Source organism: Aplysia californica, unplaced genomic scaffold (assembly GCF_000002075.1).
Source record: "Aplysia californica isolate F4 #8 unplaced genomic scaffold, AplCal3.0 scaffold00028, whole genome shotgun sequence".
Taxonomy (NCBI): Eukaryota; Metazoa; Mollusca; class Gastropoda; order Aplysiida; family Aplysiidae; genus Aplysia; species Aplysia californica.
This window is the reverse complement of record NW_004797298.1, coordinates 1043461-1063884: the sequence shown is the minus strand read 5'-3', so window position 1 is coordinate 1063884 and position 20424 is coordinate 1043461. Positions and strand designations below refer to the sequence as shown.

The window sequence follows — 20424 nt, the reverse complement described above, 5'->3', positions numbered from 1 at the left end:
CACACACACACACAAGTTACATTAATGCACACTCATATGAACAGTCACTGGATAAACATACATGGATGATGCTAGATTATATCTATGATAATATCAGCGGTGAGTTTTTTACTACAATGACAATGAACAAAAACAAAGTGTAAGATTCGGAGAGTTTGTATGTTTCTCTGATTGAGGCGATTAAAAATGGTAGAAATGGAAGACAAAGATGTTAATGTTTCTAAAAATGTACAGGGGGAATAGAAACGAGGTGGCTGGTGAGAAGGGATCTAAGGCTGTAATTATAAGGTTAATGAGAATGGATTGAAGGAGGGATAGGGCTACTATTATTCAAATATGTTTGATTAACGACAAGGAAAATTTTCTTGAGCAGAATGTTATCACTTAATTGTTAGCCTATTTAGTACCTTAAACTCTTCATGAGATTCCATCCAAGTATTGAAGAAAAGGAAATGAAAATTTATTCAGAATACTCATAAGACCTGATTTGAGTTCAAATCCATTATCAGGAAAGCTGAAAACACATGGGTATGGGACGTTTTGGTATTTTATAGCCTATATTACAATTTGTCAGTTCTTTTGTTTTCTTTTTTGTTTTCTTTTTTTTTGAGTCGGGGTGTCCCTCTCCATATTAAGCTCACTTTTTATATGCCACACTGTATTTGGTTTTCATTCACAGGTTGCTGCTTTGTTCCATGATGCTTCCATTGGAAATGCGATTAACATTGTCATTGTGAGAATTCTGCTCATGCAAGATCCTGATGTGAGTTAGTTAGTCATTCAGGAATATAAATGTTGCTGAGATAATGATATTCAGACATGTTCCTGTTCAAATGAAGCCATATTAGCAGAAACTCACTGGTTTCTTGGGGGAGAAATGAATAAAGTGTTTTCTAATGACAGCGCTTAGCTGCATAGACTGCTTGCTAACCTGAACGATATTTGAAAATTTTGGTGGGCAAAGGGGATCATCACCCATGTAGTGAAAGGTATTATTTAATACCCGCTTGGAAATACCTTTAGTGTGAGTGGGTTTTATGGAAATTTTAGCCTCATGAATGTGACGAAAGTGGGCTCTAGTTATGAAAGGTTGACAAGCACTAGCTCATATGATCAAATGTGCGTTATTGTTCAAGAGCTGAAAAGTGTATCCCAACTTGCTAAATTGATCCAAATCTTAACTGAATATCACAATAAATACCAGTTGCTTTTGTTTCCTGTTTTTCTATATGATTTTTCTGTTGATAATTCCATGACATAGAATGGATTATTATGCTTACTTCACCTAATCTTAATCTTCAAAATATCATCCAATTGCAACAGGAGGAGCTGAAAATAACCCACCATGCTGACAAGACCCTCAAAAGTTTTTGCAAATGGCAGAAAAATATCAACTTCAGGGATGACGACCACCCAAACCATCATGATGTTGCAGTGTTGTTGACAAGGTCAGAATTATGGCAACAAAAATATGATTCTTGTGAACAAAGTATAAAGTTTGATCTTTTGTTGTTTCTTTGCATTTCAAGTCTGCTAATAGTCTTTTTAAATTTTAAGTGGAGAAACAGCTTTAAATAAGAAAAACGTTCTAACATTCTCTTCCTTATAATGTTTGAATGTGTTGACAGGGATGATAAAAACTAACTTTCTAATACAACAATCTGGTTAAAACTGTCGTGTGTTTGCATCCTATTTTGAACCATAGATCTGTTGTAATAAAAATTAACAATCTGGTGTAGCACTTTAACAGTAAAGTCAAACATGATTAAGTAAGTTTTTTCAGGGTTGTAGGCCTTTGGCCCACATCACATCATATAAAACACTCATTTCTTATATAAAGTTTCCATAATGAAAAGGTACAGGTTGTGCACATATATCTTTTCATGGGTCAAACATGAGTTAATAGTAGTGTAAAAGACTTAAGGCATTTAAAACTAATTAAACAAACGGGTTATTCCCCAGGAGAAACATCTGCTCTCGTATGAACGAGCCATGCAGCACCCTGGGATTAGCCCAAGTGGCAGGCCTGTGCCAGCCTCATCGTACCTGCAGTATCAACGAAGACACCGGTTTGTCTCTAGCCTGGACTGTGGCTCACGAGATGGGACATAAGTGAGTTATAGTTATCTCTGGTACAGAGTTAAATGGATTGATGTAGGCTTACCCTTTTTGATATAGACTACAAAACCAGAGAAATGCCCTGGTTTATTGAAATGAGATTGCTTTTCCTAAGCTTGTCTGAGCTCATCTTGGGCTGGAGTCTAAATGTTCTTTCATGTCTTTTTAAAATACACAAAATAAATTGTGATGCGTGTTGACAAAATGAGTTACTTCTCGCAATTCACAAATGAAGATATTGGCCAAAAATCAACATCTTTTTTATTGATGCTATATTCTTTAACTATAACCTGCCTTTTATCATTTCATACTCATAAATTGTAACTTCACCTATAAGTGTGATGTATCTATTTCCTTAAGGCTTGAATCCAAGAAGTTCCTCATTTTGTCAGCACGCTTCACATATGATATTATGTCTGAGATGTGTTTATTTTGTCTCACTTATGATTGTCATATAGTCTAAAAGTATTATTGTAGTAACTTGGACCTTTTGTGAATTCAGTATCTCTTACCATAACTGGCGGAGGCATTTTTATTTCAGTATTTAAAAACAAAGTTTTCTGCTGGCATGGTTAAATGTGCTGTCCAGGTCTTCCTCCGTATTTATTTTAACTGATGCATTTAAACAAGAAACTGTTTTTGGAAATGTTATTATAAATAAGAGATTTTTTTCAATGTCTTGTTAGGTTCCAAATGTTTGATACCCAATTTTGTTCTTATCAACGCAATACATAGACTGCCTGATGAGCAAGGATTTTTCTTTTCTTAACTTCAGTTTGAGCCATGTACTTGAACAGATTCTCTTGGTTGTTCTCCAGTTTTGCCATGAAGCACGACAACGGTCAGGACAACTGTAAGTCAGATGATGTAATCCAGTATGTCATGGCCCCCCACCTCACCTGGGATAAGACTCCCTCAAAGTGGTCCAGCTGCAGTAGAGCATCCATCACCAAGTTTCTAGAGTAAGCACAACAACTCCACTGCTCAGTGTCCTACTTCACTTTTTAAAACAGCATTTAGCGGAGTCTTATATATAAGCATTTCAAATGCTTTTTAAAAAAATTATGATAATTTAATGTTTAAAACCTCATTTTCATCTCTAATATTTGATTAACTCTTTGCCTTGGGCAAGCTGCTCCCAGCTGCTCGTGGTCAGAACCGCTGTGCCAGTGACCCGCTGACAGCGGCTCGGGCACATTTCTTTACAATGCTGTCGACATCAAATTACTTTTCGACGATTGCCGAAATCAGGTCTCTTTTATCGGGACTACATTCATAAGATAAAGACCTATCAAAATAGGTTAATTTGTTTTGATTTAATGACAAATTTAGTGACGTTTTTGTCATTTTTAGATTCAGTACCAAAAAAGGGCCTCGGCATAGTGTGTTTACCCCCCCTCGGAGATGAAGAGTTAATCAATATAATTCTTTTTTTATAATTGAAGCAGTATCTTGGTAACAGAAGGTAATTATTCTTATCAGTCAAATATGTTAGATAAGTGGTGTTTGTTTTTTTACACTTCTTAATTACTTTAATTTAATGATTATCAAGTTTAATCATTAGCAGGTTTAAAGTTGTGCCATTGCTGTTGTTATTAATATATTTTTGTCAGCGATAGACAGGCCTCATAGATTCGCATGACCTCTTGATTAGATTTCCCATTTCCATCTGAGATTGTGTTTATTCTCTTTATTTTACCTAACATTGCTCACAGCAATTTGTTATACAGTATTCAGTTACTCCATCAGCCCTGTGGTACCTATCATACTGACAACTTCTTATTCTGCATATCAGTCGCAACTGGGGCTACTGTCTAGATGATCCACCAGGACTTCATGAATTCAAGTATCCTGAGCTTCCTGCTGGGACCATGTACGATGCTGACCACCAGTGTCGACTCCTGTATGGGGATGGTGCTGAGAGGTGCAATGGCATAGAAGTGCTGGAGGTGAGAAGTCTAAAGATTTTACTTGTTGAAGAGGAAATAATGTTGTGTTACAGATATTAGTACGTATCATGCCAATGCTTTAATTTTTAAGATCTATTTTCAACACCTCCTCCCAAACACCTTATTAAGGATTGCCATTGAGTATTTGTAATAATATTTAGCATTCAAGAGAGGAATAGTGAAATGGACTTTTGTTCATGTCATTTTCTGCTTCAGCTATCAAGGGTGATACTTATTTAGGAGGAGAGTGAATTGTATTTGTGTCTTATAGATGTAATATGAAATTCTTACTTTTTCCCATAGGCCCTAATTAATAGACTTTCTTCCAAACTACCTATTTGTGAGTAGTGTTTATTGTGCTTTATGCTTTTACAAAAACAATTCCGAGGTTGTCACAGTACCTGCTGATAAACGATGATTTCTTGTTGTAATCATTGCAGAATATCTGCACTACCCTGTGGTGTAGAGTGAACAACAAGTGCTCAACAAAGCTTCAGGCAGCTGCAGTAGGGACCATCTGTGGCAAAAACAAGGTATCTAAAAGTTTCTTTTTGTTCTGCATATTTTGTTGTCTTATAGGTTGTCTCTATCTAGTTCGCAGAGTATTGTCTTATTGAGTATAAGGTTTGATACTGACAAGGCTCAAAACTAAGTCTTTTCAGTCCAATTTATGTACTGAAATGTTCCTGTTGTCATTTTTTAAATTCAGGATGATTACTTGATAACATGGAGAAGAAAAACAAAACATTGGATTAATATTTCATACTGTTTCAGAAAGCATCATATATTTTCATCTTTGAATAGTGCTCAATAAATTTCATGTTTTCTTCTCGATCATATTTTGGTCTTATAAAGAGCCTCACACAGTACATGGTCATAGGCTTAAAAGCTCATTTCCAATTTTTTTTTTGCAGTGGTGTTTTGCTGGCCAATGTGTGGACATTGGAGAAAGACCTCAGGCTATTGATGGTCAGTGGGGTCAGTGGCAAGAGTGGACCTCGTGCACTCGCACATGTGGCGCCGGAGTATCTTTGTCCCAGAGGCAATGTAACCACCCACCGTGAGTTTGCGATTATACTTTCAGATTATTGGAACCAGACTCATACCAGCCTACATCTGCAACAACTCAGACATTGGTCATGATCAATCTTGGGGCTTACAGACTTACTATATACCTTTTTTTTGCATGTGACTTGAATACCTGATTTTCTCTGTTTTTAAGGAAATTTGTGAATAAATTTGTTTGTGAAATGTTAAAAAAAACGCTACTGATTTGGAGCACTCAATTGGCAAATTCGAGACTTTTGCAAAAAAACCTGAATGGGCAAAATATGAAAAATAAGAGTATGCAAAAAAAATAGAAAAGTATACAATATTTTCCAACACAGATATCTTTGTTACAATTTTTTGTCAAGACTTTTTCCATATTAAATTAATCATCTTCCACATGATTTTAAAGTAACTGGGAAGGAGCTTTTGAAAGCTACAATAAAGAAATACGATGTTTGCTTCGTTAATATCATGCTAGGCTATGATTAGGATGACCTTAAGATGAATCCCAGATGCAGTGTACTTGTTTGGAGTGTTTTCAAGGTTCCCCACAAATTTGGCTTGGTCTCATCGGAGGTCCTGCTTCTTTCGTCATTTTAGCATTACTGTGTTGATTTGGGTGATAAAACCATGCCTTGCGTCCTCTTATGACCTTATGTAGTTGCGAGAGCCATAAAACTTACCAAGCAAATAAACAAAACCATGCCATACCTGCCATGGTTGAGAATAATTTATGGTTTCCCTTTACCTGTTTAAGCTCCACTTCTGATTGAAAAACTTATTTATTTTTGTCAAATGGAGAAATTTTTAATTGCATTTAGTCATTTTACATACTTTTTTAAAAAATGCATGTCAAGCCTTCCTGTTCTGTAGGCTGCATGTGTGGTTTTTAATTTAAAAGTTTATGTTCAACTTTTTAAAGAATTGGCAGCTGAACACTAATATCTTGACTGGGGCTCTCTGATGTAGATTGAAATTCAAAGGTGCTTTCAAATGAGTGAAAGACAATTATCAATCGTATTATGAAATCCAGTCTTATTATTTATTTAGTCTTTTATTTGAAAAAAATAAAATTATATAAATATGTGAGAATACACCTATTATGTTTTACGCTGTGAGAAGCACCTTGGATCCATTGCTTATACATTTTACATTTTAACAAGAATTTGTTTGCTCTTAAGAATGTATCAATATAGATCTCATGTGTTTTTTTCCCTATATTTTATGTAGGCCATCAAATGGAGGCAGATACTGTACAGGAGAGAGAAAACGATACAGAATATGTAATACAGATGTAAGTATCTCAACTCTTTTTATAGGACTCTATATTTTTATTCGACTATGTAGGCCTAGTATGCTTTTTTGAAAAGTAAAAAGGACATTTCCGATGTTTTTCAACATTTGTCATAGAATTATTCTATTGATCCATTTTTTTTTTTAATTCACATTTTTTGTTGAATATTTTTTATTGTCCAAAAAGATTCACATTTTGTACCAGACTGATAATCTTATAATTATCAGTTTTTATTAAATATAGGAGGTGTTTGATAAGTACATGTATATGTTTTCAATTTTCTAATGTTTTCCTTTTCAGCCTTGCGATGAGGAGGCTCAGAGTTTCAGAGCACAGCAATGCGCAGAATTTAATAAACTTCCATACAAGGGTTCAAAGTATGAATGGGAACCTATTTCCACGCCAGGTACACCTACAATGTTATGTCTTTAACTATAAGAACAAGGTGTACTAGACAATCAACTATTTGGTTTTAAAAAAATATTTTACAATCAGTTTCATGGTTTATTCATATGCTGGATATCAACAAGAACATTTTTTATAGGACTCTGCTGGAATAATAACAATAATTCTACAATAATGATAATTCATCTGTCAATGTCTGATAAGGACCAGTGCATCTGCAGAGGACAATATTTTTAAAAGAGAAATTGAACAAATAAGGATTAAGATGATTTAAGCTTCTACTATATATATATGGCCATTAAGACCAATTCTGGCAGAGTAGAAAAGCTTCAGTACCGCTTGTAGATGTTTGCATCTTGCACTTGCAGGCTTCGCTCTTGGTTTCAACATTTCTAATTCTAACACTGCAGCAGGATTTTATAAACCAACTTCTCAACTGTCTTCTGTGTTTCTTTCAAAATACTGCTCAGTCTGTGAATAAGGTACAGAAATTATAAAAACTCTGATAATCTTTGACCAATTAAGACCAATGAACAAAACTTAAACTATGTACCGATAATTGAAAACAGAAGCAAACTTTAACACAGTCTGAATTTTGTTTTTCATTTCTCAGAGACACCATGTCAGCTGCACTGCAAGCCCAAAGACATGTTCTTCTCGGTGTTGTTGAAGGATATTGTGACTGACGGAACGCCTTGTGTTATGGGATCTAGACACATGTGTATCTCTGGAAGATGCAGGGTAGGCTACTATCCGTGTTAGAAACGCAGATTTATTTTTATTATTTTCAAACCAGAAGTTGTTTTATTGTGTTGGAATAACAAGCTTTTCAATAATTTAGGGGTCATTTTAGGGTTTTGATTTTATGACATGTTATTAGTTGAGAAGAAAAGACTTTAGGCTACGAAACTTTGAGATTCAATTAGGAAGTGAATTTAGGCATGTTTTCAAGATGATTGCTCAAACTGAAACTCAATACATGGATGAGAGTCCAGAAAAAGCAAGCAATATTTTTAAAGAGTGAATAGGCCCTATCAATTAAAATCTAATCTTAGAAATGCGTCCATCAGGCTACCATCCTTGCTCATCTGATAAAAATGTATTTGTTGAAAGAAAACAGACTAACAGTATGCTAGCATATGGTGCATGTTCAAATACATATCATGAGCAGTAGGCCTACTGACTTTTGTGTACTTCCCTGTCTTCTCTCGTTCCTTTGTTTTTCTTCTTTAGTATATTTTCTCTTAGGTCCTGGGTTCCACCTTGGAGGTGATGTTTCTCTGCTGTGAAGAATATTGGAATCATCTAAAAATTATCCCCCCCCCCAAAAAAAAAGATATAAATGAATAGATTCCAATTAGCAAACTGGTAATAGACAAATGGGAGTAGACTGCCATAGCAGTTTCTTTAGGCATACAAAAAAATGCTTGCTGCTGTATTGTTATTGACTCATACCTCTTGTGGTTCACAGCATGTGGGATGTGACTGGATATTAGACTCCAGTGCAACAGAGGATCGTTGTGGAGTTTGCTTTGGAGATGGTTCAACTTGCAAGACTATAAAACAGCAGTTCAAGGAAACCAAAAAATTAGGTATTATAAATATCTGTGTCATTATTTGAAGAATGTATATTAATTCAGAGGTCAGTGAAAAAGAGCAATTAAATTAGATCTGCATAAAAAATATTACTTATAGAAAACATGAGAGATTCAGCATAATAAGTCAAAACATTCTAATGTTTTATTTTTATATTTTTTAGTGTTCATAATCATGAATACCCCGCTTAATTGTATAAACTGCCTTTATTCAGATTTTAGATTGCAAAAAGCCTCAAAGATATTTTAAAACTGATCAATGATAAATATCTGATTTTTCTTTCGTCTTTCACAAAAAAGGCTAGTTTCATTTTGGACTTTCATTTCTGTTTTTCATCTAAACATAAAGAATATTTAGACTACTCATTACTTGTAGATTCTGTTTCTTCCTTTTTTAAATTGAGATAAAAAATTGTCTTTGTTGCGGTACTTGTTTCTGAAAGTGGGGGCACTCATATGTTTACAAATAATATATTTCATGTTTCTTTCAGGTTACGTGGAAGCTACTGTGATTCCAGTTGGAGCTAGGAACATTCGGGTCGAAGAAGTTGCAGAAGCCAGTAACTTTTTAGCTCTACGCAATGATGCTGGAGAGTACTATCTCAATGGTCATTGGTTCATTCAGGTAAACAGTCTTACATAGAGACAGCGTACAACCCTGTTATCCTAACAAGATTTATTTGAAGATTTATTCTATTTGGTTAGGTCAGAATTACCTTGAATAGCTTGCTGTGAAAGTTACCAAATTTTGTGGAGTAATTTTCGAAATTATTTACATCATTAAAATATAAGTACATTGTGATATATATTTTATCTTAATATGTTAGGTACACACTTTTTTTTCTTCTGATTAGCCTGTGTTTTAAATGAACAATTTGTTTACCTAGATTCTGATAACTTCTATTCTTCAGTGGTCGGGTGACTATGAAGTTGCTGGAACAGTTATACACTACAAAAGAATAGGAAACAGAGAAAAGTTTTTGGCTCCTGGACCCCTCAAAGAACCGTTGCATATCATGGTGAGTAATTGTGATTTCTATGCAACATTTTTGGTCAACACTTTTGAATGTTTCAGTGTGAGAGGTAGAAAAACAACAATTGCAACTGCTACTTTATAGACAGGTTATGTGGAGAAGGTGGTGGAAATAAAGACTAAGGTAGTTGATGGTGATATTGACCAGCCTGTATTTAGACGCTAGCAAGCTTTTTACTTTAATTTTTGCTCATGATGATAGTGGTTCAATCATTATCCTTTAAAATGAAATAGACATTGTTATGCATTTGATGCATAACCACAGAGTAAATAGCACTTTTAATGGATCACCTGTTTGAAGTGCTATTCCTGGAAACAAGGGGAGCATAGGGTGGGGAATATAGGTCAGCAGTAAAGGGGTTAAACAGAAAATATTTCCTCTTTTATGTAAAAACATGTATAGGACTGCATAATTGTTCATCTTCTCTTGCCTTTTCCAGCTTCTGATGCAGACCCACAACCCAGGCGTAGAGTTTGAGTACACAGTCCCCAAGGAGAATGCCACAGACAACAGAAAACCAGAATTCAGTTGGGACTTCATGGGATGGTCTCATTGTACCGTTTCCTGTGGTGGGGGTAAGTTATGGACACATAACTCATTATGGAGGCGCATATTGGTCATTCGAATACTTGAAGACTCGGTGTTCTGGAATACTAAAAGAAGCATAACTTTGTGTATTCATACAAAGATTTCAGTTCTTTTTCCTTTATATAAGATACTTTTAAAAGGCAAATAATAATAATGTATACAATAAGATATTTTCAAACTTGTGTTTCTGGTCTGTGTATGATGATTAGAAATATCCCACAACTTTGCTTTTGGTCTTCTGCTGTCAGATATATGTGTCCGCTTCGTCCTTAACTTAAAGAGTTAATAGTAATCAAAGGCTTTGTTTTGTTGCTGTACGGTACAAAAAGATTGCATAAAGTATTTGTGTGCGGAAAAGGGTGATGGTGAAGGGTTAGGTTGGGGGAGGGGGGGTGGGGGGTGGGGGGGGGGTTGGGGGTGTGGAGAGATTAAAGAGGGAGAATATCAAACTAGTCCTCTTTAGGTACCCATAGAAATCTTAATTTGACTGGATGTAGGTTTTGGTGTGATATTCTAAATTTGGTAAAACTTTGTGTCACTTTTTTTTTCTTCTGTGATAAGGATAGCTCTTGGCCTCCTTTCGTAATTCTCTGCAGTGAACTTATTGTCTCATTCTTCACCTGTTTTATTTCCAGTTCTTCTGAAAGTATTGTATCAGTATCAATTTAAATCCTACAAGGTTGTTTCAGTAGCAGAAACTCCGATTTAAAGTCTTTGTCTGAATAGTTCTAGTTTGGGTTAAAAAAAAGTTAGCTGTATGCTAAACCTTGTGTGTAGTTGTTGCTCATTTCCCATCTCTTTTGTTAGTAAATGCTATGTTGTTAAGCTTGTAACTTCTTTAAATAAATGGAACATTCTATGCACATTTTTCTCTTGTTTTCACTACAGGAACACAAAGATCTGCTGTTGTTTGTAAAGAACAGGAAGCAGGACTTGTGGATGAGATGTTTTGTGACTCAAACACGAAGCCTGATGATCAACTCAGAGAGTGCAATGCTCATCTTTGTCCTGCAAGGTAATTTCTACTTAATTTTCATTATAGGCCTACTCCAAAAGAGCAAACCACAGATGGGTTTCAGACTTGTTAGATGCTGGGTCTCAAATAGGTCTTTGATGTTTAGAGACTCTGCAAATCCTTGTTTCTAACTTAATGTTCCGCTTGATGGTTTGGTAGATGTAGGCCTAGCTGTCTGTGTCATGGAGGGGGGACACTACCTGTAATATAGAGAGAGATAGATAGATGGATACAGATAAATGATATATCGTCAGCATCGTTCAACCAGCATCTAGACCTATGTCATATTTTTAAGTTATAAGAAAATTGTAGAAAAAGAAAACTCTGAAGTGGGAACTACTATGTCATTGACACTTGTTATTTTTCAATTAAAATCTAGGAAGTAAATAAGACACCAGAATGAAAGTATACTGTCATAATGTCAATAATATTTTTATCCGTGAACCCCCCTGAAATTGGTTTGGGTGACTGTGGAATGACGCTGATGATATGAGCATGCTATTCTTTTTTTTTATATACTGGAATTTTGTCTACTTTGATGATAGCAACTTTTTTTCTTTTCCGTTTTTTTAAGCAAAACTGTTTACTTTAAACAAACCTTTTTGTGATTATGACATATTCTGAAACATCAATTATTCCTCTGAGAAGAGAGAAATTCCTGATGCTGGTCGTTTTCGATTTCACACGAACATTAAAATTTGTATAAATTCACGTGTTCTTGGACTACTTTTTTGAAAACTTGAACATTATACATCACTATCTGTTCTTCCATCCTTCATTCTCTTCTCCTCTGTGTATGTTTTTCCTCAGGTGGTGGACAGGTCCCTGGCAACACTGTTCAGTTACGTGTGGGGACAAAGGCATACATCGCCGGACTGTGATCTGTGTGCGGAGTCTTGGCTCAGACGAGCAGATTGCCCTAGAGGATGAAGCCTGTGGAGGTTTGGAGAAACCTGTGGAGGTGGAGCCGTGTCATCACAAAGATCCGTGTCCTGGGCTGGGTGTCTGGGTGGTGGAGGAGTGGAGCAACGTGAGTTGTCTTTAAGTACTGTGGAGCAAATTGTCATAAGGGACGAAAGGAAAATGCAATGTCACTGCTCAGATTTCAAGCTCATTATTCCAGAGCTAAGTTGCTTGCCTCTTATGCTTGAATATATTATTATGGATCAATTCATTATCCACTCTGTTTGCAGGCATGCCAGTGGATGACTTGCCACTTTTCTTAGGCTCTGGTCAGTATGAAAGCCTCTGAGGTGACCTGAATGCATCCTGTTTAGCCTGTTGCTGACATCTTTAAGATTGGAAGTCTTAGCAGAACAGGCTTTTTCAGGATGTAGCTGGTCTTTTATGTGCAATTGAATGTAGAGCTTCTCAATGTTTTAAAATACTTGTTGGTTGATCTTTTTTATGTGGCATATTATGAAACTCTTTTTTGTCACATAACAGTATTTTCTAAATTTAAATGAATATTCTGTTATTTGTTTCAGTGCACACGTCCATGTGATGGAGGAGTTCAGTTCAGGAAGGTCATTTGCACTCGAGGCTCTCACTGTACAGCAGGAAAACCGGACGTCAAGCGATCATGCAATGAGCACAAATGTATAAGTGAAGTTGAGGAGAAAATGCTGGATATCTCAGAGGGAGGGGTAGTCCTCTCTGACTCAACACTGAACTCACCATTACCAGCTTCATCAGATTTTATACCTTATGTCAATGGCAGTGCAGTTTTACCACCCGGTGATAATGATAATAATAATGATAGTAAAAATGTACTCATCGGTGACTCATATAAAAGCTATACACCTCCTGGTGCTAATGTTGACTTTGAACTGACCAATCAAGATACAAATCACAAACACAAGCACAGATATCACCGCCATCATCGCCATCATAACAAGAACCATCACAAGAAGAACAACGAAGAGAGCAATAAAGCTGATCATGACAGTGGAAAGAAAGGTGAAGAAGACCCAACTTCCAACAATACCGGTAACTCAGGACCACCTGAGGAACTTCAGGGAACTGGTGATAATTCCAAGTTTGTGTGGCAGACACTTGACTGGTCGCGGGTAGGTACCAACAAGGTTATAAGTTAGCCATAACAGGAAGGAACTAATTTATAGGCATCTGTGCTAAAACATAAGAGTATTGTGAAGTTTAAGTACACTGCATTGTGCCACAATGAGACATCTCACCTGAAATGAGCAGTACTTGTAGTTTGTGTCTTTGAAGACTGTATCATGATCTTATTGTACCTGTTTTTTAGATCTATACTAACTCTTTTTTCTGGTTCTGATGTGAATCACTTTTGAATGCACTGATTTCTGGTCGTGGCAACAGGAGTTAGTATATAATGAAACTGAAATTTTGAATAAAGCAGGCATTGAATATAAAAGCTTTGAGATCAAAAGGAATATTTTTCAACAGCCTTGATAACTAGGACAAAACTCTCTGATGTTGGAAACTGGAGTTAGTAAAATTTGTGCTCAGCCCATGACATTTAGTTGCTAGAAGGGGAAGAAAATATAAAAATTGTCAGTGAAAAAGCCTTAAGATATACTGTAATTATCTGAAGTTTACAACTTCAGCTGTCTATTACTGGACAATTTAGTAAATTTGGGCAAAGACAAGTCTTATTTTTACAACTTTTGTAACCTCTCTTTGCTTCTTCACCTCAACCCAACAAGTGACAATTTCTTATTTTCACAGTGTTCCCGTCAATGTGGGAAAGGAGTGAGGACAAGAGAAGTGTTCTGCATCCAAGCACATACCGGTGGGAGAGTCGGCCTTGACTTTTGTGCCCTAGGGACCAAACCTTCCACCATTGAAGAATGCTTTGAGTCTGAATGTCTGAACTGGCAAAAAGGAGACTGGAGCCAGGTCAGTAGCATGGACAAAAATTGATGCCCTATGTTGTGCTTATATTTCAACAATTTTGACAGTTTGAATCCTCATTACCATTGGGGTGGGAAATATTTTTAAAGATAAGAATACCTCGTAATGAAAGCTTTATGTGTTTGTATTAGAATGAGAGAATCTCAGTTGACTTTCCTGGAAGTACGAGTTAAATGATATTGTTGTAAGGCAATAAGCTAGCATCTGTGTTTGTTGCCATTTTTTGTCCAAAAGTTGCCAAAAGCTGCCACACAAAAGGCAAAAGTTGCCATAAAAGTTGCCAATAATTTCCAAGCTTTCAACCCTCTGTGACGACGTATATAGCAATGTGTTGATAGAGGTAACTTAATCTAAAGCACAATAATTTTTTGCTCTCTGTTTTAAGCATCCAGAATATCATATGTATCCACACAGAGTTTGAAAATGTGAAAAATTAAATAAAGGTTTCACAACAGAAAGAAATCCAAATTTGAACAGAACATAAACAACCTCAAAAAAATTAACAAACTAGTGGGTGTATCCACCTATCCAAAGATTGGCCTTTTTAACCATAAACGTATGTAATTCAAGCAAAAGTACAGGATAATACAAGTAAATTATGAAATCACAAAGGGGCCTGCCGGTATCAGTATTCTGTTTTCATGGAAACAAGCTCTTCATAACACATATTTATATATTTTTTAAAAGGTAGGAACAACATAAAATTAACTGACATAACGCTGTATAAACACAAAAACAGAAAACACATCAGAACAATAACAAGAAAAAAATTAACACACAAGCAAATTAGGACTTAACAAAGAGGGAAAATTAAAAAAAAGAGAAACCGCAATATAAGTAGTATGTAATGTAGTTAGTTATATTCTTCACATGAAAGTAACAAATAAACGTTGTGTCACCGAGTGAGAAAGAGATGAAGTGAAACAGAAGTGAAAATAACATTTCTTTCTAAAAGTAAAGAGGTTCGGTCAGCTTTTTGTTTTCTTTCTTTTTTCTGGCTTTTTACACCCCATTTTTTTTTTCCATTTTTTTTTTCACCGGCAGTGGGGGGTTTTTGGGTTGTTTTTTTTAAATTAAAAAATCACTGCTGTGATTCATGGACCAAAAAATGCCAAAAATCGCGGTAGCGATTCGCGGGTCGCAGCCGCGACAAACGCGCAGATGCTTGAATAAGTAGGTGAATCAAGATCTCCTTTACCAAGTCCTAGGTTTCCTTCTATTTACTGTCAGACCAGCTCTGCTATACTTTACCAAATATTCCAGGACAGTACAGGATCATACAAAGAAGTCACAGCAGGCTAATGAAACGTTTTATTCTGTATTCACAGTGTTCTGCAACATGTGGCTATGCCACTCAGCAAAGACAAGTTTTGTGTGATAATCCAGGCAGGTGTGATGACAGACAAAAGCCTGCATCTGTCAGGGAATGCAAAGATCTGGGACCATGTATTGCCTGGGTGTACGGCGGCTGGAGTCAGGTCAGGACCTTTGTTTGCTATTTGCTGGAAATTTGGAAAATCCATTTTAGGGCTGAAGATATTGTATCATCACATTTGAGTTAGATTCTCATTTTGATTCAAAGTGCATTGAAATGACCTATAAAAAATGGTATTCGAGATCACTTTCAATCAAATGCAAAAAACCCCAAAACATTTGAAGTCCCAATTACAAATTGAGAAAATTAACGTCATTCTCAGAACATTCTCTACACCAAAAAGGAAGCTGCGCATGGATGAATGTACTAGTTTGGGTTGACAGAGTTCAGATGTGCATAATGTTTGTATAGACGGTGACATGAAATCATGTTAGATAATACTCACCCTTGTGTTTCTTTTAATGCCAATTCAGATAAGAACAGAGATGCTGATAGATATTCCAGTGGGGGGGAAACCTCGACTTTAATTCCCTATTCCCAGCCCTTTCTCTTGAACCTGGCTTCTCAACCTGACCTGATTTTCTATTCAACCACACAGTGTACAAAGTCCTGTGGCACTGGTATTCAGGAGAGACTGGTGCAGTGTGTGAATCTGACCTCTCAGCAACTTGCACATGGCTGTAAAGCCGATCGGAAACCCCAGAGGAAGCAGCAATGTAATGAACAGGACTGCCCGGATAATGTCAATGCAGGTATGTTCAATGTCTGGAGAAAAGTGGCCTATGCTTTGCACTTTGAGGGTTGTGGTTTTTTAGTCTATTACCATAAAAGGGGAGAGAATGTGAGATCTCATAGCAAGAAGTAGACAGGCTAACATGTTAAGAGAATAAGAAAATATACTTTATTTTTGTTCTTATTTTTATGGCAGTGAAATTTTCACTTGTGGTATCAATTCAATTTTTGATATAAGTGAATAAGAATAGTAACATTAATTCCAGAAGAAGATGGAGTTAGAGCCAGATTTACTCTACCAGTATTTTTCTAACAAATCAGGGTAAGGTAAAATATTTTACTTGTATATGCATCACAGTTTTTCTTATTCTACGGATTGTTCTTTCAGTTCTCAAACTTAACATTGAATTATTTTCCTTTTTAAGTTAGATAATATTTCCCTGAGTTGTTTCTGATGTGATGAGAGATGTTCAATTGTATAATTATTTTCCACAGCCCTCAGTGTTTCCTGTGAATCCAATGATTTGAACTACAAAGTATGTAGGATGCTGAAGAAAGTTGGCCTGTGCCACAAGCAGTACGTCCAGGCTAAATGCTGCCGTACCTGTGCCGATCATTCAAGACCAAAGCCTCACAAATCCAAAATGGCTCGACGATGATTTATTGGTCTTTGAAAGAAAAGGTGACATTATTTTGGGGACTGAAAAAACAATTACAATATGAGCAATACAAAGAGACTTTAAAGAACTTGTTTTTCTTGTAAATCTGTACCTACAATGTTGGATATTATCTATCAGCTTTGTTTTTTCTATTTAGATTTTTAAAAATCCTTCCTACATTTTAGTCATGTTTACACAAATTTGAAATTTTACGATGGATAGTTTGACCCAAGACGCATGAATGACTGGATTGGTCACTGCCGCTAAGCTTATAACCTTCGACCTTTGATGACACATTTTGCGGCATCTGCGTACCTACTGAATGTTTACTTGAGCTACCAGTCATGTTTGCAAGCACCTTTCTATTGGATTTTGGTAATTTTGAAAAATTCATTTCAGTAGTAAGACTGTCACTTTTATTGTGAGTCTGTTTGATTAGAAGGTTGACATTTAAATGAGATTTGAACTATGATTTGGTGCTTGAATTCATTCAGTTTCTTTGTGGTTATATTTCTTTAGTCAATCATGCGTTTTTGGTTTGACACCAAAAAAGTTTGCTTAAAAAGGAAAAATTATTCTGATATTTTACTGTCATTGTCAGATGGAGGTTTACAATTTTTGCTTCACAATACCATTAATAATTTGTGTTTGTGATGTTTTTGGTGTTATATTTTTTGCTGCATGTTGGCAATACCTTTTACTGTCAACGCATCATGCTACTCACCTTTGTGGTGTGATAATGAACTTTTTGCTCTGAATCCGTTTAATCAAACCAGTGGCACCAGTGAACACATTGTAATCACACATTTTACTGATTCTATTTAAAGGATAAATCACATCTGATCATGATTCTTCACACATCCTATCATAGGGTGTGGCACCGGTATTTTGTTTTCGTGATTATTGTCAAATGCTTTTTAATGGGTAAAACTTCACAAGAACACCACACCTTCTTTGAATTTGCACCAGGGAAGTATTATTTTTTTAACAATGTCTTTTGTTTTACTTTTACTGCCCTCTAGACTGACTGGATGAATGTGTATCCCCTAATACAAATATAATGTATATTCTCTTTGTTTTAGTATCAGTCTTGTGTCTAAAATTTAGATTAAAATTTGTAAGTCATTTCTAAAGTTGTATAATGTGCAATAGATGTTATGCTTTAAACTGTTCCTGCAAAGTTTTATCATGGTTCATAAATGTTTTCTTCTACTGACCATCAAGTCAAGAGTCATGTGTTTATACTAGAACTGTGAGCCTAAAATGCTTTACAGTTTTTGCTTTGTTTTTGATTTTTTTCCTGTTCATTATTCTATTTTGCCCCTAAATCAGAATCAATATTCATCGGCACTCGGTTTCATAGTACGATCATTACTATTATCTGTAGGATTGCTGCACTGTAGCAATTTAGTTTCCCTTGAAAATTAGCACGGCATACCATTTAACCCCTGTTGGCTTTCTTTGGACCAGAATGCATGGTTTTGCATCTATGGCTGAATGTATGAACTGGATGAATTTTTCACTGATGAGTTTGTGTTTCATAGTCAGTGATTCTGAATGACAGAAGGAAAAGATAAAGAATGCTGAAAATGAAGGCACAAGCCCTGTGACTGAGAAAATGGCTACAAGGATTATGATGAGTTGTCAGAATATTGTGAAAACCTGCGCAGATTTCTGTAAGGAACTTGTGGCCTGGCAGTTGGCACTGAATGTAAGCAAGTCACATTTGTATGAAAAAGTAAGTCACAGAGCTCTTGTCATGGAAATGTATCCTTTGTAAATATTGTAATGCACTTCTCATGTTTCATATGATATTACGTAGATCTTGTTCTTTCTATTTTTTTAGCTTGTGATTTCATATACTTATTATGTAATGAAAACGGTCAAAATTGTGGAACAAAGTCCTTGTGTCTGTCAAACTGATCGTCAGGGATTCCATAATGATCATTCCCTGGTAGCGGTCACCGAAACCTGGCTCAAGGAAGGAATTGATTTTCTTGTAACAGAAACTTAATTGGCCAGTTTCTGAATTTCCATTCAATTCATGTAACTTTCATGAATGTCTTCACTCTTTGACTGAATTATACTATAGAAGTTAGGCTACTGAAACTGAAAACCAGATTTACCAAGTGGTCAGCTTTCTTACATTATTTAATACTGATCTTTCTGTTAGTAAAACTTGATTAAGCTGTACACAAAGAAGTCTACTGTATGAGAAGTGTTCACAATACCAGTACAATTTTAAACAGTTTGAAGCTGAGCATCGTGACTGTCTTAGAGATAGAAGTATTTGACTTTAAGTTTGTCAGAACTTTTGGCAAGAATCCCATGGGCCTACACTTGTATGTAGTGCTGCTAAAAAAAGTTTTGTTCTTGTTTTTGTGAATTAATCATTATAATTTTACTGTATATTTCAAGGTCATGGCTTCATGATTTCTTTAACCAATCTGTTTTTAACTGCAATTTTATGCAAATTCTTGAGTAATGATTTTTTTTTCCTTTTAAATTATAGATGTTTACCGCCCCCTTTGACACAATTTAGATTATTGAGGAGGTGGGCGGCTTTGACACAGCCAGCCCAGACCAACCTGGGGATTATAACACCCCAGCAAGCGGACAGGGATACTCGATAAAGATCTTCCACTCCAAGCAATGGAATTCTATATAATTATACTGCTTGCAACAATGAAGAGCCTATGTACCACAACACCAGAGATGCTAGTGCACAATGTATGATGTGAGATAATGTTGCAACTGTCTATCAAACACAAGGTTGAATTTAGAATATTTCACCTAGTCTCTCTACACTTTGAATATTGATAGGCAGATTTTCAATATTTAGGATTTAAATTCACATTATATCGCAGGTACAATTTCCATTTTTCTCTAAATTCAAGTAACCAACAGACTGTGAAGTGAATTGCATTGATAAATTAAATGTCCAAAGGTAATTTCAAAAAAGTTTGTTATAAATTACATTAATGTTGATTTGTTATAGTGACTGAAATTTAAATTCAACAGCAAACATGCTGTAGGTAACATAATGTCAAGAATCCAATATAGATATCTCTAATTAATTCAAACTAACAAGATCAGATAGTATAATTCACCTAATATTATACTTTTTCTGAATGGCTGCATTTGTAAAATAGTTTGGGTTTGATTTGTCTTGTGTTATATATATATATAAGAATAACAATCTTAAGCTTTGAGACTACTCTCTTCCAGATGAAATATGTTAACTGTATGAATGTAGGCAGTATTCAATGTAAAAAAAAATAAACTTTATTGTGAGGGCAACATTCGCCCACGACAGATGAATCTTTGAGTCATTTGTTAAATATAAGAATGATGAGTGTCTTCCATGTTTAATTTCATTTTCTGCCAATCAAGATAGTAGTGATTAGAAGGGGTGTAAGAAAGTCTTTTACTTACTCTACTCTTTCTCTATCATAGGATATTTTTTGTTACTGTTGTTTTTCAGGAACATAGGCGCTCAAATGACCTTATGCAGTTGCGAGCGCTGTAAAAACTCTACTAAAACTAAAGGAACCTATAGGCTCACTCGATGAAAGCAGCAATAATGATTTCATTAAATATTTTATGGAATGCTGATCCTGGTATCTTGACTGAAGTTGGAAAAATGGACATAGTCTGGCCTAGTCTACTGGTTTTGAGCTCATAGGATAGAACCATTTCATTCTACCCATAGCCA

General features: G+C 35.6%; 1 protein-coding gene across 1 annotated transcript in view; it reads left to right on the top strand.

Annotated features, from left to right (window-relative positions):
• LOC101858466 (A disintegrin and metalloproteinase with thrombospondin motifs 7) overlaps positions 1-20024 on the top strand; it is a 155603-nt gene extending 135579 nt beyond the window's left edge. The window contains exons 7-27 of the mRNA XM_035973611.1: positions 680-763; positions 1324-1448; positions 1963-2112; positions 2937-3080; positions 3914-4067; positions 4508-4600; positions 4982-5127; positions 6348-6411; positions 6712-6817; positions 7430-7557; positions 8288-8408; positions 8903-9036; positions 9323-9430; positions 9885-10173; positions 10877-11048; positions 11859-12078; positions 12536-13117; positions 13758-13928; positions 15272-15421; positions 15917-16070; positions 16546-20024. Of these exons, the coding sequence (XP_035829504.1) occupies positions 680-763; positions 1324-1448; positions 1963-2112; positions 2937-3080; positions 3914-4067; positions 4508-4600; positions 4982-5127; positions 6348-6411; positions 6712-6817; positions 7430-7557; positions 8288-8408; positions 8903-9036; positions 9323-9430; positions 9885-10173; positions 10877-11048; positions 11859-12078; positions 12536-13117; positions 13758-13928; positions 15272-15421; positions 15917-16070; positions 16546-16709 (3459 nt within the window). The 3' untranslated portion in view covers positions 16710-20024. The remainder of the gene's footprint in view (positions 1-679; positions 764-1323; positions 1449-1962; positions 2113-2936; positions 3081-3913; positions 4068-4507; positions 4601-4981; positions 5128-6347; positions 6412-6711; positions 6818-7429; positions 7558-8287; positions 8409-8902; positions 9037-9322; positions 9431-9884; positions 10174-10876; positions 11049-11858; positions 12079-12535; positions 13118-13757; positions 13929-15271; positions 15422-15916; positions 16071-16545) is intronic.
• Positions 20025-20424: the final 400 nt, after the last annotated feature.